Genomic DNA, 27396 nt, shown 5'->3' with positions numbered 1-27396 from the left:
TCATGGAAGAGGATGTTCCATGTTGTGAGTTGCTTCTGAAGCGCCTAATCCTGTAGTGTAGGAGTTGTAGGACAGTGTCAGCTGCCTCCAAGGGTCCTTGTTCAGCACTTTCACCTTGCTGTGGATGTGAGCAGTTTATTTTATGCTGGTTGGTACTGAAGGTGTCCAGCAGTTACTGCACAAAAGAGGCTGGGCAGGCAGAGAGAGAGGGGAAACTGAGACCTTGGCCATGGTATTTGGCAAGTCGTGGGCTGAGAAGAGTAAATAAGCAGTGTTTCTTGGGTGGAAGATGAAGGCTCTTTCCAGAAAGGCACAAGGAGACCACCAGATATGAGTGCAAAAGTGATTTTTATCACAGGTTTTATATATTAAAAATACAAACTGGGGGTGACTAAATTTCCTAAGGGCATCTAGAGTACTTAACATAATAGATCTGTAGTTTCTGTCCAATTTAATGAAGCTGTAAAATGTGGTTTATAGCTGACTTCCTTTTCCTCTGCTCTGTGTTGATCCCTACATAGTATGCCTGCAGGAAATCATGGTGTGCAGTTTTTTTTTGTTTTTGGAGAAGAGATAACTGCTCTTGATTTTGTTTGAAAAGCTCCTGATGCCTGTTTCTTGTTTGGATTTGGTTTCAACTGATACCCCAGACCTTTTCCCAGTTGCAGAAAGGGAAGGGTGTTTTCTTAACTTTTCATATCCCTAGAAATAATTGCTTTGAGTTGCCTGCTCCTAGTACTTCCAGAATGGAACTGGAATCTGTTAGAATTCAAGGAAATCTAATACAAGTAGACAAGTGATAGTAGGAAATCAGTGCAGTGATGTTAAAATAAACAAACAAAGCTTTGTTAATGAACTCCTAACTCATAGACAGAGAACAGTTCTCAGAATTGCAAATTGTTTTCATACTTCAATACTCTTTCCATTATAAAGCAATTAACTCTCTTAGTTTTTTTAAGAACAAAAGCATTTGTTTCAAACATGATGTTTTTCTCTCTTCCCAAATATCTTTTTGCAGTTTCTTAGTCTTTACTGCTTTAGATGAAAGATTCCCATTCTTCATAGTGTCATGGACACAAGAATAGCTGATGTGAATTTTCATGTATTCGGTTTCCTAGAGTGTGGTTTAACATTGACTTATATTTTCTCCACTGAAACAAATATTTATTTCATTCATAAGCACCTGCATAAAAACAGAAATGCCTACATCTTCACAAGGTGGTGTGTATTTTAGCAATTTATATTATTTACCTTAAATCATGATTTCCTCTAAAAAACCATAGCAAATCTAGATTACCACTGTGATATACATTAGTAAGTTTATGCCACATCTTCAGAATATCTATTACATTTCATAACTGGAAGTGCTTGGCTTGGCCATCTTATTTCAGCATCTTTTACTTTCACTGCCTGCTCTTTGATCTAATCAACAGCAATCAAAAGGGGAGAGGAAACACAGTATGTGCAAAAGGTAACAAGGTGCTGTAATTCATTCTGTGCTTGGAGAAATGGAAAATGCACCAATACTTCAATGAAAATAAAATGTGATTTACATTTCTTAATACAACAACGACTATGAAAATCCAACAGCTAAAGTGTCATGAATACGATTTTTAGGGCAGGCTTGTACCGAACTGAAAACATGACTTCAGTTCCTTTGGGCTTCCATGAAGTCCCTTCATATTACTGGAATGTAAAGTGCATCATAAATACTGAATAGTTAGGATTGAATAAATTATAAAAGTATTTGGAGCTTGGAGCATTAATTACTTGTGAAAACCCTTTGCACTGAGAATTTTAGACTGTTCAGGAGATTAGCGGGTAGTCTTAAAAGCTGCTGGTGAATTTCTGGGCCAGCTGAATTCATTGGCTGTTTTGTCATTGGTGTAACAGGGGCAACGCTTCCACCAGTGGGATTTTACAACCAGTGTGCTCCCTAAAATTGAAAATGTGCACCTGCCTGTATACTGAAAGTCTATGCTCGTTATATCCAAATGCAGCAAATGATGGGGCTGGGCTTACTTTTTTATTTCTGTTTTGGTTTTAGTGACCTTCCTTGAAAGGGCTTACAACAGAATTTGGAGATCAAATCCCATACTTAGATGAAAGAGAGCAAGGGGCAAAGAACCCCTGGCAGATTTGTATTCGAAATTTCATTTGAATTGATTTGGAAATGGGATTTGAACTCACCTCTTCCACCTCAGGTCAGTGATTGCTGCAATGGATGATTTAGTCATTTGCTCTGATTTTTTTTTTTCTTTTCTTTTCTATACCTCCCCCCCCCCCCCCCCCCCCCCCCCCCCCCAAAAAAAAAAAAAAAAAAAAAAAAAAAAAAAAAAAGGCAGGCAGGTATAAATATCAAAATTTTACAGGATGGAAGAAAAATCCTTTTGTGTCCATGTCTCCTACTTATTGTTTCTTCCTGAGGAAAAATTAGTTCATAATTTTTGATTTTCTTACAGACAAGCTCAGCAAGCCTTTGTTTTAGGTGCTCTGTTAGAGAAGGTGGCCTTACACTCACTTTTACACTTTTACTCTTTTTTTTTTTTTTTTTTTTGATCAAAAAAAAACAAAAAACCACCAACAAACATTTACTAGCAAAAAAGATGTATGGGAGATACAGAAGTCCTACTATAAATTCTGCTTTTTTGGCTCTTCTTTTTAATGCCAAAAAGCTTTGAAAAAGCACTTGGAATCCACAGGGGAGAGATAAATTAGACTCCAGCTGACATGACTGAATTTTCAAGTACTGAATATTTTACAGTTAGATTAGATAATGCTAGGTTCCACTAAGCATAGCATCAGGCTCTTTGGGGGTTTTTGTTTTCAGATGCAATTTGAAAATTGAAGCTAGCAGCCAAAACCATAGAATATCTTTCCCTCAGTAAGTGACTCACTGTCTTGCTCAAAGCTGGTGTAAGACTTTTCAGAAAGTTTGGAGAAATTTGACCTTTCCTAGTGTTCCATGTAAGTGATCTCAGTTTCCTGTTTTTTTGATTAAGGTTCACCTTTTTCTCTGGGAGCAGCAGAAAAATAATGCAAAGGGTCACTTTGCGCTGGCTGCTTTCTGGCTTGCAGTGATGAGATGGAGCCGCTGTCTCTGCCCCATTAGCAGGTGGCTGTGGATGGGAGGTCCTGTACTTCTCCTCTCCTGGATGATGTGGGCATGTTTCATCCTGCTCCTTCTCCTCATCACCCTCACAGTTGTGCTGGGCGCTTGCTCTTGGGCTGAGAATTCTGCTCTGTTGTGCTGCGGAGATGTATTTGGTTAAGGAACTCAAGAAAATGCAGCTGAATACATGCATCATTCATTTACTTTGATCTTTTAAATATGGTCACAAATGTTTGAGGCTGAAAACACAAGTACAAAGCTGTATGTTTTGCAGTCAGACAACGCAGGGTTATTAGGCTGAGACACATCCTAGAGCATCGTGCTATGAATTCTTTTGGACAGAAACAGGGTGAGGGTGAGTGCCAGACGTCTGCTGGTACGGATCAGTGAACTGAGCATAATTTTATTCTACTCTTTATTTTCATTCATGCAGTTTGAAATGGAAAAATAGAAGTTAATTCTGGAAATCTTTCTTGACAATGGTGAAACCTTGCAAGCTGGAGTGAGAAGGAGCTGCCTGGACCTTGCTAAGAAATATTTCTCTGCGGCTGCATTGTGGCTCCAGGGCAGCTTTGAGGTTCTGCTCTAAGATAAACCTAATGTGATCTTCCTGGTGAAGCTTTGCGGTTGCTCTGGTGTTGGAAGTGGAATCATGTACCCTCAGTCACATGCTGATAATCTCTTCTGTACAAATGGTGATTCATCTGATCTGTTAGTTTGCTTGATACGGATCTTGCCCTTTCGTTTGAGAAGAGGCAGTGTATTTTTCAGGCTTAGGATTGCAGTAGAAGAGGCTGCTGAGCTGAAGGTCAAACTGTTTTTTTCCTTTTCCTTCTAAAAGAAAAGACACAGCACTTATTTCAGTGTTTTAATGTTGAGCTGCCGCAAGGCCCTTGTGCCCTTTATGGGGTAACACCTTTGTAACACGTGACACTGGGGCCATCACTGGGTTACTGGAGCACAAAAATTGGCTGGTGTGACCTTGTGTCACTGCGTGTGCTCACAGAACAGCAGCCTGTGAGCGTGTAAAAACATGTTTACTCCTCGACTGGTCCCAAATCCTTTACTTTCATGATTGTTCTAAATTCTCTTGGATTATTACTTTTTATAGGCTGAATTACTGCTGCTTTCAGCAAGGAAGGAAGGAGTTGGCCCCTGAGGCACTTTGGAGCTCCTCACAGGAGTGCAGTGAGAAAGGTGTTACGTCCTGCTGCGGCATCAAGGCTGTGCATAGTCCTTCAGCAGCAACCACATCAGTATCCTGCTCTTTTTTTGTGCAGCTTCCTTTCTCAGTCTGCTTTGTCTGAAATGCCGAGATATGAGATCTGTAATCCCGCTTTTTCTTTCTCCATTTCTGCTCCAATTTTTCATAACAGTTGCATGTACACCAGCTCTTTTGCTGGTCCTCTTTTTTAATTCCCCCCCTACAGAATCATCTGGTCTCTTACATTGTGCTGACATGCGGAAGTTTGGGGGGATATTTGCATATAAGCCAAGCCTTACGAAATGTGCTGAGAGGTGTAACCTCTGCTTGGGCAAGCTGCTTTCATTTTCTCACCTACCAGTCCTCCTCTAATCTGCCCTCCCTGTCCCTTATGTTTAAGGCACCTTCTGTTTCTCCAACAAAGCAGTTACCTTTTTCATGGCAGTGGCAGTTTGTTACACAGTATAGTCACTAGAAAAGATGTCTCGAGTCTTTTCCTTATGCATGGCTGAGTCTTTTGGAGGTTGTAGAGTAAAAGGTGGTGAGCAACTGCCATGTACCCACTGCTGCACAGTGAGCAGCGCAGCTCAGCTGCCCCAGGCAGGGATGGATGTCTGTGGTGGGCCAGTTCTAAGGGAAGGAAGAGGTAGGGAGTTTTGTGAGCCTAAACAAGGGTGAGGAGGTACTGCTGTATTTTCATGGAATTAGAGAGAGTAAGATTAAGGATGTTTGTGCTTCAATTGTTTTCAAGTCACTTTTTCAAGTCGAGGGAAACCTTGTAGGAGTGACAAAATCATATACTGAGTATAATTGCAATTATCACACATACTCAAGACTCTTGCAAGTCTAAGAATCTGTAAATACAGTGGAAAAATGGAATAATTTATTTATGTTAATGCTTGGCATTGGACAAGGCATGCAGTTGCCTCGTGTTCTCTAAGTGGGCTTTAAGCATTTGCACAAATGGAAACAAAGATAAGAGTGGTAAATTCTGCAGAAATGGACCAAATAACATGGTCCTGTATTCAGTGAAAAAGATCCTGCCACTTGCTAGGAGGGGAGCTTGATCCTACACTGTGCCCACCCAGTCTCCTGTAGCATCTCCACACCAGCTTACATGGGCTGTTTGCTGTAGGAGCAGGAGTGGAAGCTGCACTGTGCTGCCAGCATCAACGGGTTCTGGTTCCTCAGCTGGAGGTGGAGGAACCGCTCAGGGTTCAGTGCTACCAACCAGCACAGTGAGAGGTGACAGGCCATGACACGCGGGGTGCTCCCACAGATGGTGATGTGCTTCATTAAAGCACCAAAGGACTTGGGGAAAGAGAGGCAGGATTACAATTACCCTAAGTTTAGTATCAGATGGGACTGAAATGTCCAACCAAAACTGCCTACCAACTCTGTCAGTATCTCTTGTATATGGAAATAGGCCTCGTGCTGCTGCCAGGCTTTGTCGCAAATTGGTGATTACGGGGTGTTTATGGGGTACCAGTCTGTGAGCATCCAGTTTAAGCAACCTTTTTTAAAAGAAAAAGAAAGGGAGAAAAAAAAAGGCCTTCTTTCCTGAAAGTGCTGCCAAGCTGCTTGCCTTAGGATGTTTCAGTGTTGCAGGCACCTCAAGCTACTAAAGCTTTTTGAAAATCTTGGCTGTGAAGTCTGAAGCTGTGAATATATAATATGTGATGGCACAAGGCCCAGCTGGAGTCCAAACACATACATACAAAAGCACATGAGAATATGAACAGTGCTAACAAGATATAGATACTGTGCTCTGCTGCTGCTCTCATCCCAACTCCACAAAATGGCAGATGGAGATGAAAAATGTACTTTGCTCGTTTCTTCTAGCCTTAAGGTTAAATTCTGAACTTCACGGGACTTTTCTGGCTTCCTCTGTTTTTCATCTCCTTTTTCAACTTAGTGTTGCCCTTTAGTTTTATTATCATGAAGGCTCCGAGAGATTCTGAATTTTATCTGTGGGGAAGCTTATTTGTTTTTAAATGATTTTGAATCTGGAAGTTGGGAGATTACAGGCAGCTGTAAAAGAAATTGCCTCCGAATAAAGATGAGTTTCTTGGTTACCTGAAAACCCTAATAGGTTCAAAATAAGCATTTAAGGTATTGTAGTGGGTTTACGTGGCAAGGTTTTGGTAGCAGGGGGCTATAGGGGTGGTTTCTGTGAGAAAGATCTAGAAGCTGCCCCATGTTTGGGAAGGGCCCCATTGTTTTCCAGATCTGAGCCAATAAGCGATGTTGTTTGCGCCTCTGTGAGAGCATATTTAAGACAGGGAAAAAAAAAACGCTGCGCCACACAGCAGCCGGGAGAGTCAAGGGAGTGAGAAACAGCCTGCAGGTGCCAAGGTCAGTGTAGAGGGAGGGGGAGAGGTGCTCCAGGCGCTGGAGCAGAAGTCCCCTGCGGCCTGTGGTGAGGACCATGGTGAAGCAGGATGTCCCCCTGCAGCCCATGGAGTGCCACGGTGGAGCAGGGTTCCACGCTGCAGCCTGTGGAGGAGACCACGGTGGAGCAGGTGGCCCTGCACCAATGGAGGCTGCCACCTGTGGAAGACCCCTGCCAGAGCAGATTCCGGGCCGGACCTGTAGCCCGTGGAGAGGAGCCCACGCAGGAGCAGGTGATCTGGCAGGAGCTGCTGCCCGTAGGGGAGCCAGGTTGGAGCAGTTTTCTCCTGAGGGATGGACCCCGTGGTACGGACCCATATCTGGAGCAGTTCTGAAAGAGCTGCTGCCTGTGGGAAGCCCACGCCGGATCAGTTCATCAAGGACTGCATCCCGTGGGTGGGACCCCACAGCACAGGGGACGAGAGTGACCGAGAAGGAGCGGCAGAGAAGAAGTGCTGTAGACTGATCATAACCCCCATTCCCCCGTTCCCCTGCGCCGCTCGGGGGGAGGAGGTGGAATAGGGTGGATGGGGGGAAGGTGCTTTTGTTTTTTTTTTTCCTTTGTTTTCTCACTTCTCTCGCTTGTTAGTTGTAGGCAATAAATCTTACTATCTCCTTATGCCGAGTCTGTTTTGCCCGTTACAATAATTATTGCGTGATTTTCTCGTCCTTATCTCAATCCTTGAGCCCTTTTCACATATTTTCTCCCCATTCCTCTTTGAGGAGGGGGAGTGAGAGAGCGGCTGTGGTGGAGCTCGGCTGCCCACTCGAGCGGAACCACGACATATGAGGTATGAGGTTCTTTTAGCAGGCTGATCCAATGGTTTTACACCTTGAGGCTTGTTAAAAAATGAGGGGGACTTGGATTTCTCCATCTCTTGTAGGTTGTCAAATTAGTCAGATGGTGAGCTGGGGTATGATAACACACAGGAGCTGTGCTAGGTAACAAGCAAATGAAGGAGGGCACTCACCGTGCAGCACTGTTTCGGGCAGCTTTGGATCTAGAAATCACACAGCACATGATGAGGGAAGTGGGTTTCACTTCTCTGCAGGCACAGATCAGGCAAGGACAGCTTCAAGGTCGATGGGCAGACTGCGAAGGGGAAACCCAGCCCTGGGTGAGGTCCCCAGACACAACATCACACTCCTTGGGGCCTCTGCTTCTCACTGCGAGCTGCTGAGCACACACGGATGGGGAGAAAGAAAATAGCCTGCTCCAGTGGAAATTTTAGTCCTGCCATTACATTGCCATCATTGGGAAAACCAGGTTGTCAAAGTTTGCTCATAGGGTCATACCAACCCTCATTTATTCCAAGTTTTCATTTGATATAAACTTTAATTTGTCAAGGAAGGTGGGAGCAACAGCAAAAGATATGGTTGTCTTACAGATCTTTTGTTGCAGGAGACAGGTATTAATATAATACTTTTTAATGGATGGTTAAGTTTAATGTGGTTAAGAGATGATCATTTTCCTGTGCTGTGATTGGGAAGATGATATATATAAAAAAGCAGACTAGAAACCCTGGGGAAGTAATTTTTTTCCTATTTTTTTTTCCTTTTCTTTTGCCTTCCCTTTTTTAATTTCTTTTTCTGTATTTCTTTTTTTTGACATGTCACTGTCATCATTTTGCTTTTAGGGAGAGATAATTGTGAAGAGAAAAGTTTTTAAAATTAAGACATTTCCAAGTTTGCCTGCTAATATTTTCTAAGGAAACTCCGATTGCCTGTGTTTTTCCATTTCAACTTCGGTGCTGTGCTGTCCCTGATAAGAGACTTCAGTGGTTTGAATGAACACCAAAGTACGAGCCTAAAGCAAGAAAACTGGCAAAAAAAAAAAAAAAAAAAACAACTCAAGGCTGTTTTTTAATGGACAGTGTTTGTTCCCTTCTACTCTGAATCTCCCACGACTGTGATCAGGAATTCTAAGGACAGGGGTACCTGCCTCGCTCTGCCAGCAGACTGGTGCCAGTACAAACATGCACTCACAGTGGGTGGAAAAACATTGCATTTGATCTGAGGGATCAAACATGTTGGGGAGCCATCTGATCTCAAGGATATCTGCTCCTTCCTTTCCCTACATTATTTTTTAAAGATGCATCCGTAACCAAGCTTTGTCGCTGCTCTGTAAACAGCAGATCTGTTAGCAATGCTGAAAGATAAAGAGATAGGTAAAGAAAGAAGGAGGAGGTTGTTTTAGCATTGTTGTATTGTTGTCTGAGTATTTATGCCAGGTGTCTGCCAGACCTCTTCCTTCTGATTTGGAGGAAAGGGACCTCAAGCATTAACTGATTTAAAAAAAAAAAAAAAAAAAAAATACAAAGAATTAACATGCAGGTTATAATAACTGTTTATTTTAGATCTATAGCATATAGTAGCTTGTTGAGAACCCAAAGCTCCTCTTTTGTGTCCCAGCCCCAGTTCCACCTTGTCTCCTCTCTGGCAGAGGCTGGTGCTGGCTACCTGTGAGTAATTCCACCCTTGGTGCACAGGAGCAACAGAGCTATCAGGGCAGCACTTTGCCAGTTTAACAATCGTCCAAAACTGCCAGACAGGGCCTTGAAGAATCTGGTCTGAGATGGACATCCCGTTGCAATGCCTTCTCTGCCTTTGATTTCACAGATGCCAAGTTAAAAAATGAATTTTTCCTTTTTTTTTTTTTTTTTTTTTTTTTTCCTGAAAGCATAAGAATCATTTGCAATTCAAACAACTCATCTTTTCTTTCAGATTGTTAACAAAATTTCTCTTGATGGAACAACTTCCTGGTCAGCTCTGCCCAGTGACAGTGTGATAGAACTGCAGCATCTGGAAGTTGTGCCCCAGCGACATGGATGCAGCTTTGCGGTCGGTGCTGCTGTGATGTGGATTAGACCAGGTAAGACAGATCACTTTGTGCACTTTTTGCTTTGAGGATATACACACCGTCCGATTGCCTTTATGCTGTTGTACTTGTGTGTGCCTTGAAGTACTTGGAGCTGAGAGTGAGGCCCCCCTCCATCACCAGGTTTCTGCTGTAACAGCTTGTCTAAATATTCTTTCAGAATGGTATTCATTTATATATTTATAACCCCTTAAAGGAAACAACCTGTACAAATGTTGGCCCACCAACCCTACTTAGATGAAATATTCCAAAAACGTGCTGAGAAACTCAGCAATTATACTTTTCTATTTGCTGCCTAATTCTGCAAAGACTTATTATTGCAGAGCTACCAGTTGTCTTATTAAAATGCTATCTGCCTGTTGACAAGCTCATGAGAGCCATACACAGTCTCTGGGCAGCTGGGAGCTGAGCAAGCCCTGGCCCATGGGAAGGGCTTCTGGATTCCCCTGGACCTCAGCACCACAGGTGATGGTGCTCAAGAGGCTGCAAGTACCATCTATACTTTCTGTCCTTCTTGAACATCTGAATTTCTTTAGGCATTTGTCTGCCTAAAACTGATACTAAAGCTATGAATACATTTCTGCTGCACCTCCATTAGAAACCCAGCACAATCAAGCCAGAGATTTTATTTTATTTTTTCAAAGTCCTTCAAAGGCAAATTCTGTCTGATCAATGTATCAGGGTGCTCAGAAGAGGTTTCACTGTGTGTATAGCACCGTAATTCTCTCTAGCAGCAGTGCGTAGTTGAAAAGGAAAAAGTGTAATTTCCTCAGTCTGTACATAGCAGCACCACACAGTCTACATGGGATGATTTATCATGGGCTAAAAAGCAGAGGTTTTTCAGTCCTTAACAGTGCGGGTTTCCTGCATAAATCCACCAGACGGTCACTGGACTTCCAGGTTGCTGTAAAGAACTCACATGCAGGATTTCTTCTTTTGTGTTGTGAACATCAAAAGTTGACTTTCTGACTGCACAGCAGAAATACTCTTTGCTACTTACATGAGCATAATTTTGTTATGAAATTACTGAAGTCAGCAACTAATTTCACTGCTGTCTCAGACCTCTTTTAAATGAACAGGTATATTCATCAATCATATCCTTGCTGCTTCTGGTACTGGCTTAATCAATATGTGAAGGGGCTATTTAAATGCATTCCAATTACAAACAACAAAAAGAGAAAAAGTATGGATAGGAAAAAAAAAATGGTAGAATGTGAAGTAGAAGGAGTTTTAGAGACAGACATTGAAGTGTGATGTAACTCTGCATTAGGACTTTGTCAATCACTGAGAGTGAAGGATCGTTTACTGTTACCCTTCCATCCAACGCTTTCATGATGCCTGTGAAGGGATCACTTTGTGCTAAGCGCCAATAGTACACGGCTGTCTTAAAGGGCAGGGGAAACACAGACACAAACACAGTACTCTGCGATGGCCCTCAAATGCTCGGATGACAGGTGTCTTGCTCAAGAATTCTATGTACCCCAAAATGACCCAGAAGGGGATGAAATAGGATCTTTGGAATAGTCGCGTTGTGCTGGATCTCTTAGACTTCACCATCTCTCAATATATATGAGTATTTTGTTAATGTAAATGCAATATTGTGCACTTGTTACAAGGGACAGATTTTGTATCTGTGCATTGGTCACAGCTGAACTCTCCCAATGGGTGCCAGTACAACCTTCTGGCCACAATAAGTGAGACATTTTAAAATCCTGGTATTGAAGGAATTACTGTGCAGTGATGCTTAAGCTAAGAGGAATGAGAAAACCTCATTCTGATACTGGATGGTGCTCTAAGATAACTCGTCTCCTGTCGGCTGGATGACTCTGGGCTTATGTGGCTTTAGCAGAGTGTCGTTGCGGAGATGAGAGCTGGGGTCAGACATCATTGAGACTTCACAGTGGATCAGCCCGGTGTTTTGGTCTGCAGTACCAGACCAACAGTACCGAGCTGGACATATCTTGTGAGCTCTTTAAAGGGGGCTTAACTTCTTCTCTGCTTTTACAGCAGCTATATTTTTACCAGCACCTGTTGCTACAAAGCACAGATAAAGGATGCTGCCTGGTATTTTGGTTCAATTTAATATGTGCGTGGCTGAGGAGATCGGGGCTGGGAAAAACTTGACATTGAAACAGCCACATTTCTCCACAGAATGGTTTTGCTCAGGGCTTTAGACTTTCCTGTAACTTACCAGCGCTCTGCAATACATACCTGAGGTAACTTGGATTAACAGCATGTATTTATGGCACTAGCTTTGTATCTCTAATCTGAGAAATGGTCTTTCCTGCAGCAGTGGGAGTCTGCCAGTGTTAGGGGCTTCAAGGTATGTCCTCACAAAGAGGCGCACCCAAACGTGTTGCTAAGAGCTCAGAAGTAGCTGCAGTCTGCTGGAATGCCACAAAAATGAAGAAGGATGCAAGGCATTAAATAATTGATGATAGCTGGTCTTATAGAATTTTTTAATACTACCCAGTTAAAATTCAAAAGGCCTGTAGGGTTTTACCCATCACTGGAAAGTTAACATTGATCTTTGCATTCCCTTTTTGCAGCACTGAGGACATTTTTGTTGTTTTTATTGACTTATTTTCTACTGTCAGCTTTTAGTCTTAAGCTCCATAAGAATGAAGCAGCTCACACATACTTGCAGACAAAAACTACTAGTCACTAAAAATGTGGTTATCATTTGTTTTAGAAAATTAATTAGAAACACAAGTCAGTGCTTTTCTATTGTGATTCATTTTACAGAAATGTATATTCAGGCTGTGATTTTGTCAAACTTCACTCAGAACAGTTCCCAAATCAGTTCGATATAAGCTTTGTGTGCAAGCTCAGTGGTGCAAGAGTGAGACACAAAGTTCTTGCTTGAATGATGCTTTTGTCTCTACCTCTTTGTGTTTAAAACTTCCTACCTACACAGTTAACAAAACAAAGGCTTAGTAATTTTTTCTCTTTAAGTGTGCCAGTTAAAAGTCACATTTATTTATTTCCACCTGTGAAGGCACATGTACAGGCAATGTACTTGCTTAGTCACAAAATCTGATAAATCCCGTATTAGTTGGAGCATGTGCTTTTACAACTAGATATATTTCTTTTTAAAAGTCAAAAGACACCTGACTATTCACAATGCCAAGGTGTCTCTTCTGGACGTTGTGTAGCACAGCCACTGCATCTTAAAGAAACCTGAGATTTGCAGATCAGCTTCCCTGCAGCGGAGACAGCAGTGAATCAGTATATTAAATGTATCTTTCTATATTTAGATATAGATGCCATTGCTGGAACAGAGATGATCACAAAGCAAGTGCTTGGGTAATTCTGATTCCTAGAAATGCAAGCCCAGAAGCTCATGACACCCTCTTGGGAAGCTTCCCCAGCCTAAAAATTGCTTTCCAGTTTAGAGAGGGTAGGCAAAAATCCCCAGAAAGCAATCTCTAACTGCCACTGATTTCCTCATAGGGTGAATGCAAAGGAAAACTTAAAATTTACAGCTCTCTTCGAAGACTAAAACCTAGCTCACATGTCAGGAAAACAGTTTGAAAAATTATGTACACTAATACAATAATTTGTTGACTCCTTTCTTAACACTACATTAATATTAAAAACTTACTCAGCTTTGAAGCTAGTTAGAATTGCAACCCTGTTGTGTTTGAAAGAGAAATAATTGATTCCAACGCAGTGTTGGGCGTGATATTCTTGAGTTATGGTTGCATCCACACTACCACTTTAGTTTGGATCAGGAGCGTGCTTTTGAAGTAAATCTCCCAATCTTTTTCATATACTATAATTCACACGTAATTGAATAGGAAGACATGCTCCAACTGCTAAGGGGAGCTCGGTCTGTGGGATTAGTCTAGAGCTTAATCTGGAAGAAAACAGTGCTGAAACATAGACAGGACAGGCAGGCAGCCCTCAGCACAAACCAGTCACTCATACAGGGCAGTCTTGGTTCTTCTCACAGTGCGCAAGGATGCAAACCTTGTGCTGAATTCATTCTTGCAATTGGCTTCCCCTCCATCTGTGCTTGCACAGTGCGACTGCAGCCTCGTCTCACCACTGACCCTACACCACATGTAGGGTCTGTTGGCTTGTGTTTGACCTGCAGAGCCACCATGTCAGCAGACACAGGGTTAGAGAGCCACCACTTAGTAGAAGATGGCAGCAAAAGGGGCTCTGCTGCTGCCACTAATACTTCCTTCCCTTCTGTATGTGGTAATAAACTGGCCCTGAGTGATGTGAGATCCAGGGTAAGTGAAGACATCTCTTGGTAGTATTTGTCCCCCATACCATACCTCAAGTCCTTTTTGTTTCCTTTCGAAAAATGTCTGGGGCTGCTTTTCTTCTATTTGTGTATACTTTTAATATCTGATAAAATCAATGCCTCTGAGGAAGGGTTCATTTTTCTTCAGTAGGGTACAGCTCTGCAAGACCCTGGGCTGGCAAAACAAAACCAATACCAAAATATTCCCTCCTACTGCTTCTCCTAAATCCCTGTTGATATGTGGGGGACAGAAGAGCAGAATTGCTCCCTTCAAAGACAGGAACATTCAGATGAAGAAATTTTAAAGCTGCACGTTTGTTTCAAATGGATTCTATTTAGCTTGACAGTAGAAGAGCCACAGGGCTGAATTTTATTACACATTTGTGCAACAGGCATTAAATGGTTCATGTTAAGAACATATTAGATTGTTTTCTTTTTTTTTTTTTTTTTTAAAAAAAAGAAACAGACACCCTCAGAAAGAACAGATACAGAAAATGAGGAGTATTCCTATGAGATTTTTGTGCGTTTAAAACCTGAAGATTGAAAAAAGAAAGAGCTGAATGTAATATAAAGAATTTCATCAGCTCTCCTGTCTGAGCTGCTTCCACGTTTTTTAGTGTTTTGCCAATTCAGAAGGGCACTTGCCTTACTTCAGAGTGCTGACAGTACCGTCCTTGCTTTGGTGTTTGTCACAGAGCTGCTGGACCAAGGCCTTCACGAAAAAGCTGGCCAAGGTAATGCTCTCAGGGTGTTGTGAGAAATCCACATAGTGCAGCAGTCCTGAAGGATTAGGGTGTCCTCCTGTCTTTCTGCAGCCTCTTTGGTTCAGATATCCTCACATGTTGTCCCTTGTTAGAGGTGAGAAACCTGCCTGTTGATGTCAGTGAAATGGTGGAAGTGGATCTAGCTGAACAAGGAAGTGGGTAAAACGTGCTGTGTTATAACTCCCTGACTTCAGTTTGAATTAAGGGAGTTTTTTTTCGCTGCAGGTGAGTGCAGCATTCATGCACCTTTAACAAAAAAAGGAAAAATATTTCTATTCAATATAGGTGCGAGGAGGTTTTCTTGCTGTTGTCCTCACAGTAGTAACGTTAATGCTGTAGCGGAGTCTTCACGTTTGTCACTATTTGGTTGTTTTCAAGCCTGGATTATTTGAAGGATTTTTGCTTCATATTCTCCTGCAATAGCAAGGAAATACTTTCTTCAACACTGCAGCAGAGAGCGTGCTCTGACCTGGGGAGTCATAGCAAGGCAGCTGCACAGATTGCTAATTGTGTTGCCTATAATCAGCTGCATTTCATAGGCAACTTATAGCCTGCGTTCTTCTGTTCCCATCTGGCATTATGTACGCATTCTTTCATTTCTCCTTCTGCCTTTTAGCCACACAATATTAACTATATTATGGATGCTAGGGTGGAAGAATGCCATCCTTGGGAACGCGTGGGAGGGATTGGCAAAGAGCAAATGATTGGCATTAATCATGCTACAATTAGATCTCCTTGTTGGGACTTCGATATGTCTTTGGGTGTCCAGGTTAACAAGCTGCCAATTTCTTGTCATCAGCAAGCTCTGTGCTCATTAGTATCCAGCCTCCTCAACACGTGTTTGCTTTTTCAGCATGTTCGAGAATAACCCAGGATATACTATCCTGTATGCTTTCTATCAGTCTTATACACCCTTCATTGACTTCCTTGTGATAACAGATTGGTTCCCTGGTGTCAAAGTTAGTGGTGCTGGAGCTATACAGACAGGTTATCATGGTTCCCTTGGCTTATGGACATACTTGAGAGCACTGAAGAGAGCCCAATGTGTTCAGAGGACAAAATAAAGTGTGGGTTCATCTATTTAGTTACACAATAATCCCTGAGGCAACGTTAGTGGGGAGGCTGAACAGAGCAAAGGCCCAAGGAAGGCTTCACAAGGTCCAAAAGCAAGTGATGGCCTCCCCATCCAGCAGTCTTTAGCTGCAGCCAGGTACCTTTCTGAAATACAAACTTGGGACAAAAACATGTTCTTAGAGCAGTGTGGGAGCAGTTCAGTAAAACAGAACAACCTTGCCTGTTCAGAACAGGTGATTTAGCCTCGTCTAAACTTGATGTATTAATAACACTAAAAGAGAAGGTGATACCTTCCAGTGCTGTAGAGAAAAAGTTTCCTCGCAATAACTTTCCTGGAGCACCCACAGTGCCATACTTGAAGAGTAATTTTTAATCTTAGCAGATTCTGAATCAACCCGGATCCGTTGTGAAGCAGGAAGCCAACATGACTCATGGTTTTGCACTGGAGGTGTCTCAGAGCAACGCTGTTTTGACAGCAGCAGTATGGCTTTTGTATTATCCTTTGCTTTATCAGAGGACTTGTATCTTAGGTTTGTTATTAAGACTTCATTTCACTATCTGCAAGCCTTGTCAGGTTGTGACCATTTGCTCATGCGAGTGGCTTACAGCAGCTGACAAATGCTGTTATCTAGACTGGATTATTTTCAGAGGCCTTGTGCAGGTTCTGTCAAAGTTGTGGAACTGGGCACAGATTGTGCAGGCATAGACAGGTCTAAATATGTTACTCCTATCTTGACATCTTTATCCAGAATAAAGGTTTGCCAATATGAAGATCTACATGAGCTTTAACACTATTGCAGACTTACAGCAATGGCCTTAAAATGTCTGAATGTTGTTCCTTTGCCTGATGTCCCCTCATGATTGTTTTATAGTTCCTCTTGTTTGTCTTACAAACAGAAGTCTGCAGTTGTTGCTGTGTTCTGGGAGCCACAGGGCCGTTTAGTAGCATGGCCTTTGTCCTGAGAAGCTTGATGTCCTGGAAAACAGGTTAGAGAGTGAAGTGGGCACTACCTGTGCGTGACTGAGGGACACAGGTATCCCATGCGCAAGCTAGTAATTAACTTGTGACCTCCAGGATTTTGATAGAGGATCTTCTTTAAAGGACCTGTCTTTTTCTCTGCTATAAGTGTTTGGTTTTTTTTTGACTCATTTGTACTGGCTGTTTAGTGACAATGGGCACACAAAGCCTAGAAATAATGTCAGAAATATGCTTTCCACAATTTTGTTTTGTGGCTGGACCTGGCTTTGGAATAAATGTGATGGAAATGATTGTAACATCCTTCTGAATCTAAGGCATAGCTAAGCATCAAGTTTTAAAGCATCCTCTAGAACTTTCTTTTTTTCCTAGGAACTTGTATCTGCAGGATGTGTCTGTATTAGTTACAGTAATAGCTTCATGCCTCAGGCATGCTTCTCCAAGTCTTTGTTCACAAAACCAGCACCTGAACTTTTACATATGCACGTTCTGGTTGCACAATCCGGAACCAGTCTAAAACTGAAGTCCTTTATTTATCTGGATGGGTAGCACATTTCAGCAGGCTACTCTAACTTACCTGTCCTGTTCTGACACAGATGAAAACTGAAGAAAACCAGGCTGCAAATAAACATGCTCTTCTTATTCCTGGAGAACCATCGGCTGCGCACAGATGGCCATAGGAAAGAGTAGGCACTTCAGGCTTCTTAATGAAAAAATGAAGGAACACGCTGGTTCCTGTTCTGAGTGATTCATTTGTTCAGCTACACTTGTCTCCTACATGCACTTTATATGCTTCTCAGCGTTGTGTGATACTTAACAATAAGCATCTATTGCCTATTCAATCTCTTAGTCATGGCAGAATGAAAAACAAATCTGAACTCCATCCCTCTTCCATCACCAAGCTCATTTCGTCTTGGCATTCAGTGGACCCTAGAGGAAAGAGCGGAGTGACTTGGTCATACTGGAGCAGTAACAAATCAGGTGGGATCTCCACATGTGATAGTCCAGGAGGGTTTGAAGCCGTGCATCTGCTTTAAAGAATCAAGCCTCAGAATGAATTGACAGTCATGTCAGATGGGCTGCACTGAGCTGCTCGAGCAGGTGATAAAGCAGTTGCAACACAGACAGCTTCTCTGAATGTCCCAGCATTGTGTGTGGCCAGCTGAATCTGAATAGGAGCTGGGTGATGCTAAGTCTGTGCTGTCTGGCCAGCCACGAGATATGCCATAGATTTAAACTCAGAAATGTTATTAGCTCTTGGAGAGAGTTGATGAACAATTTAAAATAATTAAGCAAAGGAGAAAGATTTAAAAATTCAGAAACCTGTGATTTAATTTACTGAAGGATTTTTAAAATTTTTTTAAAGAAAGACTATTTATGTGCTCTAGCATCATAAACTTGATCTATTTTATTGTACAAATGTTTAAGTGGTCTTTTTGTGGAGAAAATACAAGAAAAAATGTTACTGTACATCATAGACTTAATTATTTGCCACAGAATTGCCAATATCTCATTTTTATATGTTCAATTTTTTGAAAGGTTCAGAAAATACATAAAAGCCAGTGAGTGCAGCATTACTTCTATGGCTGCTTATCATCAAGCCTCACTTGCTTCAATGGGAACAAGATGAAATTTGAACAGAAAGACAGCTGTACTACCTGTCACTGAATGATATTTGTTACTGTGTATGTTCTTACTTTACTACAAATGTCTGCATGGGAAATGCTGTGAGATGCAAGCAAAGCACATGCAAATTGTAGATGAAACCATGCAAAACAGATTTTCAAAATTAAATATGACATGCCATGATAACTTCTTCGGTACTGAAGGAAAAGTGTGCAACAAAATGCAGAAGACTGAATAATTCATTTGTTGATCATTTGCATTGCAGTGGCAGAAACAGAAAGTCCTGGGAAAGGAGGGCATCGTGTAAAGTTCAGCTCAGGTACAGAATGAAAAATTCCTTCCCTTCAAAGCCTTTGCAGTCCTGCTGTCTGTGCCTGGGAGCCGGCAGTGGATTGGTCCCTGGCTGTGTGTTGAAACTACTGCTAAAATAAAATTCAGCTTCTCACATTCTAGAAACAAAATTCAGAGGTTTAGAAGTTTTCCAAATATTTGATTCCAGCTCTCTCCATTGCACCGAGGGGCTAGTTTGCTTTGTGCACTTTCCGTTGCTAGTTTTTATGGACAGACTCAACATCTTCCTGTCTTAATTATAGGAGTCATTAGAAGGAAAGATCAATACTTAGGATAATAAAACTACCCAGATAATTAGAATAATAAAGCTCCAAAGATAATGAAAGCAATTAAACTACATTTCTGGGTGGCATGAGGATATGGAGTAATCTTGGTAGATCTGGCATGTTGATTGTAATGAAATTTGACTTTGACCTCAGAATTTCAAGCAAGGAACAAAAAAAATTTAATACTAAAAAAAGCATTAATTGAACGTTACCTGTCATCGTCTTTTGGTTTGTAAATGTCTGTTCACCTGAAAAAATATTTAATTCATTGTCTTCAGGGTCAGATGGTGATAATCTACTTTTCCCTTTTGTAATGCAGGCAAGAGAATCTCACCCACAACCCGAGCTTTAAGGCTTGTAATTTCTGGTGACAGATGCACCTGCCAATACAAGTTAAATTTCAAAAGGCCTCAGAGATCTTTCAGGTTCCTCTAAGTGGGGACCAGATACTAAATAAGCTCAATTTCTAAAGCTCACTGCAAGTCAATTGAAATGTGTGATTTTTCTTGAAGTCAAAATGATCTTTTGGGAGTTGTTTAATAGAGTGAAATAGTTGAGCTCATCTTCCACCTCCTTTTTCTCCTATTTATACTGTCTTGTGATTATAAAATCAGCAGTCTGCCTAGGCTTCTCCAGCCCCTTTCCTGTTGAACCAGGTAAAAACTGGTGTAAAACTGGTGAGATCCTGTAGAGATATGGAGCACGTTGGTGTGGCTCCTATCACAAAAGCTTGGTGGCCAAGTTGTACTTGTTTTCTTTTCATCACTTCTGGTTTTTGTGTTTTGTTTGTTTGTTTGTTTGTTTTTACAGTTCTCCAAATGTTTCCACTGGACTTGTTACTTTTTTATCAGCTTTTTTTTTTTTTTTTTTTTTTTTTTCAAAATTCAACCACTTTTGTGAAAATAACGTCAGTCTGGATGTGCTGAGATATGCTGGTAGAAGACAAACATTTGTGGCTGAAGTGGTGAAGGGGAAAAGCAAAGTAGTTTTTCCCTGTAAAAGCTTTGCCTGACAAGGGCTCCTGCTGGGCCTTGGTTGTTTGTGTTCAGTTTTTTGCTTCCCTGCGAGCCAGTACTATATCTTATTTATGAAAAGCTGAACTTGGGTATTTCACTGGGCAGTGATGAACCATCCCTGGCACTCTGGCCAGCCACTGCTGCATGTGGCTGCATACTGGGACTTGCAAAAACAGGAGGAAGACAGCTCACATGTCATCCCAGTGGCTGTTCCTTCTGTTTTGATGCCAAGTAGGAGTAATACTGCAGAGAAGTAAAAGAAAGTTAGGAAAGGTTTATTGTGCAGTCCTGCTGAAAAGGTGCTTGTGTGAGCAAAGAAAGTAGAATAAATTCAAGTTCCTATTAGTGCAACTGTAAGAAAAGTAAAATTGATGGTTAGAGCCCTTAAGAAAGCTTTGGTGTATCAAAATCCAATTTGGGGATGAAATGTTAACCAGGGGAACTGGAAGCAAAAGATATGTTTGTGTGACTTGATGAAAGAGGGCTCTTGACCTGTGGTCAGAAGCAAAACATTGAGCTGCTGGTGTTGCAGATTTGGTTTTAATTCTGTTTCGGTTTTATTTTATGTTACATTTTGTTTTATGTTATATTATTTGCTGTTCTCTGGTTAAAAAGAATGCATCCTTTCCCCTCACAAAAAGAAGAGCTTCTTTTTGCAGAGAATTACTTGAGGATTTGTGACTGTGGAACAGTGGATCAATACTTGTTTGCGAAAAGCTTCAGTTAAAGTGGGACAAGTGGAGATTAGCTAGATGATCTGCTGGTTGTCCGTCACTATAGATTTCTTGTTGTTCACTGGAGAGGTTTATCTTGCCCTCCCTGTTCAGAGCCAAGAAGTGATCTGAGATGAACTGTGTGGCTCAAAGAAATTAAAAATAAAAGCTGCAGGTGCCCCAGCGCCGATTGGAAAGAAAGACGTGTTTGAGGGAGCAATGTGGGGCAACCTTGAGCTTGTTTGTGCTGTGGATAAACTGCCCCTGCTTAAATCTCTCCTTGCATCAGAGGAATCCTAAGCAGGCAGAGGTTACAGAGGTGGCACGAGGTTAGTCAACCTCCAGTTCTGTAGTGGCTGCATAGAAATGGCCCAAAAATAGTGAAGAAGACTCCAGTCTTCTAGTCCTCTGTGTTTTTTTGTTTATTTATATATATATATTTTTTTTTTCTGGTGTGTATGTTTTTGTTGTGTTTTTTGTTTGTTTGGGTGGTTGGTTGGTTTTGGTGGCTGGACCCTTGTGCCCTAAGTAGAGCTGTGTTTAGAGGTTTAACCTTGTGGCTCTCACTGTGGGAGCGAAGGTGGTAGAGGATTTCCTCTGAGAGTCAGTAATGCTCAGGTGGGAGTGAATCATGCAATATTTTTAATCTGAGATTCTAAAACTTCCATACAGTCATTTTTATACCAGTTGGATTTGTTCCAGTCTTTGTTTGTGTTTCAACAGGGGATGGCAGGACTCTGTGGTTTTTTCAGTGACATAGACGTATTAAGCAGAAGCGTCTAATTATCTTTATTGATTAACCTTACCTTATAAAGAAGTAGTGGCTCACTAGAACAGTCCATATTCTGTGCACTGCAGAAAGAGAAAATGATTAATTTACTCCCTGCTTTCTACTGCTCTGTATGCTATGAGAGTAAGTGATGGATAAGGGACAGCCTGCACTGTCTTGGGTCAGCACAGCAGGTCAGATTCATTATTTACCTTCTGAATGTAGAGTGAGAATTTCCTCCTCTTGCGAATCATGACCCCAATTCACTTGTTTACAGGAAGAGGTGGATTTGGACACACAGCTTTGTTCTGCCTTGGATTTGTATACATACAGCTAGATATATAGAGCTGTAACAGGGAACTAGGACCTGCGACTTCTGAGATGAATTAGAAAAGCTTTCTGCTAAAAGTCCATAGATCTTTGCTGTTTGTTTCTTTACTTTTCAAACTGTCCTTTGCTGTGATGCTAAGAAAAATTGACCACAGCCAGAGTGATATGTGCTTAGGCCTCTTATTTTTGTCAGCCAGTACTGTCCTGCTTTCTGCCTTGTGATCCACCAGTTGTTCATCTTCCATTATGTTTGGAGCAAAGCTCTTACGTTGGCATGTATTTGTAAGCCTCTAGCACACAAAGATCCTGGTGTGAAGCATCCTAAACACAGTCAAATGGTGCAGTCTGACATTTAGCTGACTTCGCATATGTCTGCACGGGTACCGTATGTGGGTACGTATGGTTTCTGTCCACATTTGGAGACGTCTGTCTTACAGAAGTCAGACAGGAATGCTCATAGTACATTTAAGCTGTTAGTATATTGTTATATTTATTGCAATGCAAACAAAATGATGTGAGCAATAATCCACGAAATCCCAGAAACAAAAATGGTAACCCAGGAATTCTCTTGGCCAGCGTCATGTTGGCTGAGAGATATAGATTTCACAGTATTCCTTGGTTTATTTTTCAGCCTCCCTTTTGGTCCATCATCTTCCCATGCATTATCTGTAGGGTGTAGGCTTTTTCTGCCCAACACAGTAGGTTTCTCCTCTAGGCCTTTCCTATTGCTTTTTCTTGCTTTTTCTTCTTCCACCTTTTGAGTTTTTTGTTGTTGTTGTTGTTGTTTTTGTTTGTTTTTGTCCTAAAAACAGCTTAACTTGTGTTTGTCTCAAACGGAGTTATCTTCTTATTTTGCAGTTCTGACTGTGTTGCACATTAAGAATGGCTTCCTCCCCTCCAGTCCATCCAACCAAGCCCCTCCACTGCAATAATTTTGTTTTTGCCCTGCTGTCATCTCCCTCATACTTCTGCATCACCATTCCCTTCCACTTTGGCCTTACGGGGGCTGGTGTACTGCAACCACTGTTGCTCCAAATACTGCAGTCTCCTGGAGGTCTGGCTGTTCCCCAGCATCCCAAATCACAGTGAGGGGTATGGAATGTGTTTGTGTCCACTTTCTGTGGGAGGGGGAAAGAAATGCTCTTCTGATAAGTCAGATTCTTTTTGATATTGGTAAGATAAATGTGATGGAGTTGATTTTGCCTTTGAAATATTTCCCTTTTATTATATCACACAGTACACTGACATTTTAATGTGTCATGCTGCTGTTTCAAAATTCAGTCATTTTGTGTGACACATCCTTCTCAAAACAGCTTGTTTTTCACTGGTCCAAGCAGTGTGATTAAATGTTCCAGGTTACATGGAATAGCGCTTAGACAGCTTGGCTGGTGCCTTTCCCAGCTTGGTATTCCCAGCTGCTCCCAGCCAGAGCAACACTGGTTGGCTTTCCAACACACCACTTCCTTCCTGGGACTGAAATCACTAAGTAATGCTCCCACACGTGTTTATAGTACAGCGCAGGCAGCACAAGCATATGCTGAGTGTGTGACATGCGCTGCCTTATTTATGCTAGCTGTGGTTTGTACATGATCACGAATACAAATGGACTGTCTCTGCTATTACACAGGAGCTGTGCAGCAAACCCACGTTTCAGTCTGGTAAATCATGATGTAACAAGCTGGTGATGGTGGCTTGTTTTTATTTTAATTTTAATTTTGAGGATGCTGCTTAGTGGTGATTTTCTGTATTTTGGGAACTGATGCCTATAGACACGATCAAGGAGCTGTCTGTCTCCACAGCACACATTACATCTGCTTAACAGCTTTTATCTGTTGTCCAGAATAGGTTTTTTGACTCTTAAGGAAGCATGAACACTAAGTTCATGTTGATACAATCCTGATATGATTCCTGACGTAGTCCAATTCATGCATATCTTGCTTCGTTTTTGTGTTACATTTATTTCAATGCATATACACAAGTATGAGATCATAAGATTGAGTGATAAAGTGATAAGCAGTGATAAGCAGTGAATTAATTGTATTTATCACAGATCCTGCATGTAAGTATTACTCTATACGACAAATCTTGCGTGCTCTACTGACATGAGAAGTAGCACTCGTGTGACCAAAGAATAACAGGAATTTTCCTTCTGTGGAGGGAGATGCTAACCTGACTAGCATTGCTGATAACATATTCACTTGCTTTCAAGTCTTGATTATGGAGGACAGCTGTGTGTGTGTTTTTCCCCATCTATTAAAAGAGAGAGTTTTTGGGTTTCATCTTCTGTTTTCCAAATTTAATCCACAACATTTGTTCTAGATGATTGTATCAAGCAGTATAAAGTAAACTTGTGCTAGATTAAAAGCTATTTTATAGAGTTTACACTTTGCCAGTTTTATAGACTAACATAAAACATAAAGGTATCTTGGGATTTTTTGTTCCTCTACAAGAAATTGAAGATGGTTTTTTTAGCTGCTTGAAAACAGAATGCCGCGATGTGAATTAGTAGCACAACCATTTTCATCATGTTAATGCTACTCCGTGGGGCAAATTCTGCCTCTTGAGGGCCACCTGAAATTTTGTAGTATTGGAATAATTATGTTCAATTACAATGTGTAATCCAGGGCTTAATTTAATCCATGGATAAAACATGTGCTTTGTCTTCATCTTCACTACCCAGCTGTTAAATGAAACAGAAGGGAAACATTTATCACTGAGGAAATTTGTTTTTGAAAAGTTCACGCTATAGCTTTGTATCAGACAGCTTGTGTAAATTGGGGGTCTGTAAGTTTCATTAACGGGCCTTTTACTATGTGGGTGGCTATCCAACGTGCATAGAAAGCTTGGGTGGCTCTCTCCACCATTCCTCCAAAGACAGATGCTCCCAAAGGCTGGCAGGATGGGAAGGCCCCTCATGGAGCATCCCATAGAGACCCTGGACAGTGTCTCTAGACACCCTAGAGACACTGCAAACCCTCTCAGGGTCTGTCTGCCCTGTTTTGCCATCACATCTTTCTGCAGTCTTTGTATTGCACAGGACAAAGCATCACTATTGATTTTTACAGCTTGATGAATTTTATTTCTGCCTTCTTGCAAGATCAGCATAAAGGGAAAAAATCACAAATCGTTGCACAGTACTTGGGGAAATTTTCAGACTCCATGAGAGTTCTTCACTTGTCTCTCTGAAATGTTAAAATGTGGTTTGCACCATCCCAGTGCTAATAATTTTTTCTCCTGAAACAACATTGTTGAAAACAAACTGTTGGCTGGTTTGACCACTTGCAGCATGGAAAATCAAACTGTCATGAACTATTGCCTGTGCTTTTCATCTGTTGAGTGAAATAGGAACACCCACCAGTTGCTCTGGCTGGCGGGGCTGAAGTAGAAGTTATTGAATATTGCCACTCTGAGAGGTGCCTTCATCCCATGATCCTGCAGGGATCATCCTGAAGTCAGCATGAGCTTTGAGTCTTGGAAACCTCAAAACCATTTCAATTAGAGAAGGCTTTATGCTGCATGGCCCAGGCTGCCATTTTATGGCCTAGGAAAGCATGGGCAAGGCTGATTTTTAGCTGGCACTTCACTGGGTAAAGGGGAAACCTGTGCTGACATGTAAATATACCTGGTATTCTTCCTGAGAGAACAGCCTGGCGGGGGGAACACAAATAAAAGAGGAAAAACCTTCCCCCAAACTATAAATTAATGGATCAAATATTTCTAAATGAAATTGGAACAGCGTCTGTGGTTGTATTATCTTTTGCCATGCAGAGCTGTCTTTGAAAGGGAAAAAAGCTTAGTGAAAAGTAATTTCAGAGCCTTGACTGCTTTTTGATTACAATTTGGGATTACTGTTTTAATCACCGCTTATCAACTAATACCACAAACCTCAGAGCATGACCATCTTTCTCAGGGGAAGACAGATTTAAAAGCCAATTTTCAGCAATCCGTCCTCTTTCTCCCAAACTCTTCCAACAAATACAGAAGGATAATAATCTGTGATATTGCAAGAGACCCTATGCAATGCCTCAAACTCTCTGCATTCTCAGATTCCTTCTGAATTTTCTTTAGCATTGTAGAAGTATTTTTGTTCAGGAGAAATATTGTCATGTGTCTAAGCAAGCTCTTGTTTCAGGCCAACCTGAGTACAAGATACCAAGAACGCTCTCCCTTTAACAGGCAGATGATGGATTTTACACATGCAAACTTCTCTAGATGTAAGTTCATTCATGAGCTTTGAAATGTATACTTGACATGATATTTGCAGGCAAATAGGTAATGCAAAGTGGCTTCATGTGCAGGCTAAAACACTCGCAGAGATGTGTCTGAGCTTGCAAATACATCCATAAGAGAGACTGGAGTTAAAAGTGGATTTAACTCAGAGATAGCAATGATGCCTGGTTCTGCCATTGCAGGAGCTGGTGCCAGCCCTGGGGCTGAAGCGGGGCGGGGGAGGAGGGAGTCCTTGGTTTCTGCTGTGCATCAGGAGGGCCGTGGCTGTAGGGGGTTGCAAGGAGAAAGCCCCCTGTTCAAAACATGTTAGTGCGGTGCTCAGGAAGGAGGTGAAGTGGCTAACATTAATCCTGCCCCTTTCCATTGTCTTTGCTTTGGTGACTGTCTCACAGTAGTGGTGTGAGCCTCTGCTACAGGGTACGTGGTGCACATTAGCTCCTCCAGGCCCCGAGTGCTGCACTATTTAACAGTGAAGACAAAGCCTCCCTCTTCACTCTGAAGAGCTTCCATCTAATGAAGGCAGATGGACTCATTCTGACCACAATTAGCTCGTCTGTGTCATTCAAATCATACTCAATAGTGCCAGGAATGGATGATACCTATTAGATCATTTTCTTCTCTGTAAAAAGCTGTACCTAACCTGATGCAAGATGTATTTTCTTATCAAAGAGACACTGTGCATGGCCTTTGCCAAAAGGCTTAAAAGATGCTGTTAGGTGCTGGTTTTATTCAAAGGCTAATATACGTTTGGTACAAGTGCCTGCAGATGGAGTTTAAAGAAGGCAGTATCACTTCATTCCAATGTTAGTGCTCCTGTGAGAAGATGCCTGTGCAGGAACGTTTATAAACAAATTCTTTAAAATAAAAAATAAAATTAAAAAAAATAATGAAGATGGCTTTGAATGAGTTACTAACTGTTAATACAGTGATGGCTGAAAGGGGAGCTGCTGAACTGGTGTGTACCCAGCTACCTGGAGGAATGCTGATCTCCTCACTACTACTTCAAGTGGCAATATTTAATAAAATAATTATTACTGTATTAATATTTATAATATTCTGAAGTAAATCTCAATCAAAACCAAGTGCATTCACATTCACTCTGGCATAAGATAGATTTACCAAGAGAAATCCCATCTCAACCTGGGGTTGTTTTAATTTCCTAGTTGGAGCACATCATTAACATTGTTGATATTTACAAAGATGCTTCTTGGTAGAAACATGCTGTGATAAAATTAGCACTGGTGGGAGAGGTGCAACCTCTGAGCAGCTTTCCTTTCTCTCCCAATTTGTGTTTGGAAGTTCTCTGCTGGCTGGGTGGGCAGAGGATGGTACATCCAGCATCGTGCTGCTGGAGTAGTTCCCCATCTGTCTACATGGTGAGCAGCTTTCAGTCTCTTGAGCAGGCAAAAAAAAAAAATCCTCCTTCCCTTTCCCTCTCCAA

The 27396-nt window shown here is 41.6% G+C and overlaps 1 protein-coding gene across 3 annotated transcripts in view; it reads left to right on the top strand.

Moving 5' to 3' along the window:
• GALNT9 (polypeptide N-acetylgalactosaminyltransferase 9) overlaps nucleotides 1-27396 on the top strand; it is a 432488-nt gene that overhangs the window by 217679 nt on the left and 187413 nt on the right. For all 3 annotated transcript variants that reach the window (XM_084491673.1, XM_084491674.1, XM_084491675.1), the window contains one exon: nucleotides 9432-9579. In XM_084491673.1, the coding sequence (XP_084347799.1) occupies nucleotides 9564-9579 (16 nt within the window). In that variant the 5' untranslated portion in view covers nucleotides 9432-9563. The remainder of the gene's footprint in view (nucleotides 1-9431; nucleotides 9580-27396) is intronic.

Source organism: Aythya ferina (assembly GCF_964211825.1).
Source record: "Aythya ferina genome assembly, chromosome: 17".
Lineage (NCBI taxonomy): Eukaryota > Metazoa > Chordata > Aves > Anseriformes > Anatidae > Aythya > Aythya ferina.
The sequence above is the reverse complement of the archived record's forward strand: the minus strand, read 5'-3'. Positions and strand labels throughout refer to the sequence as shown.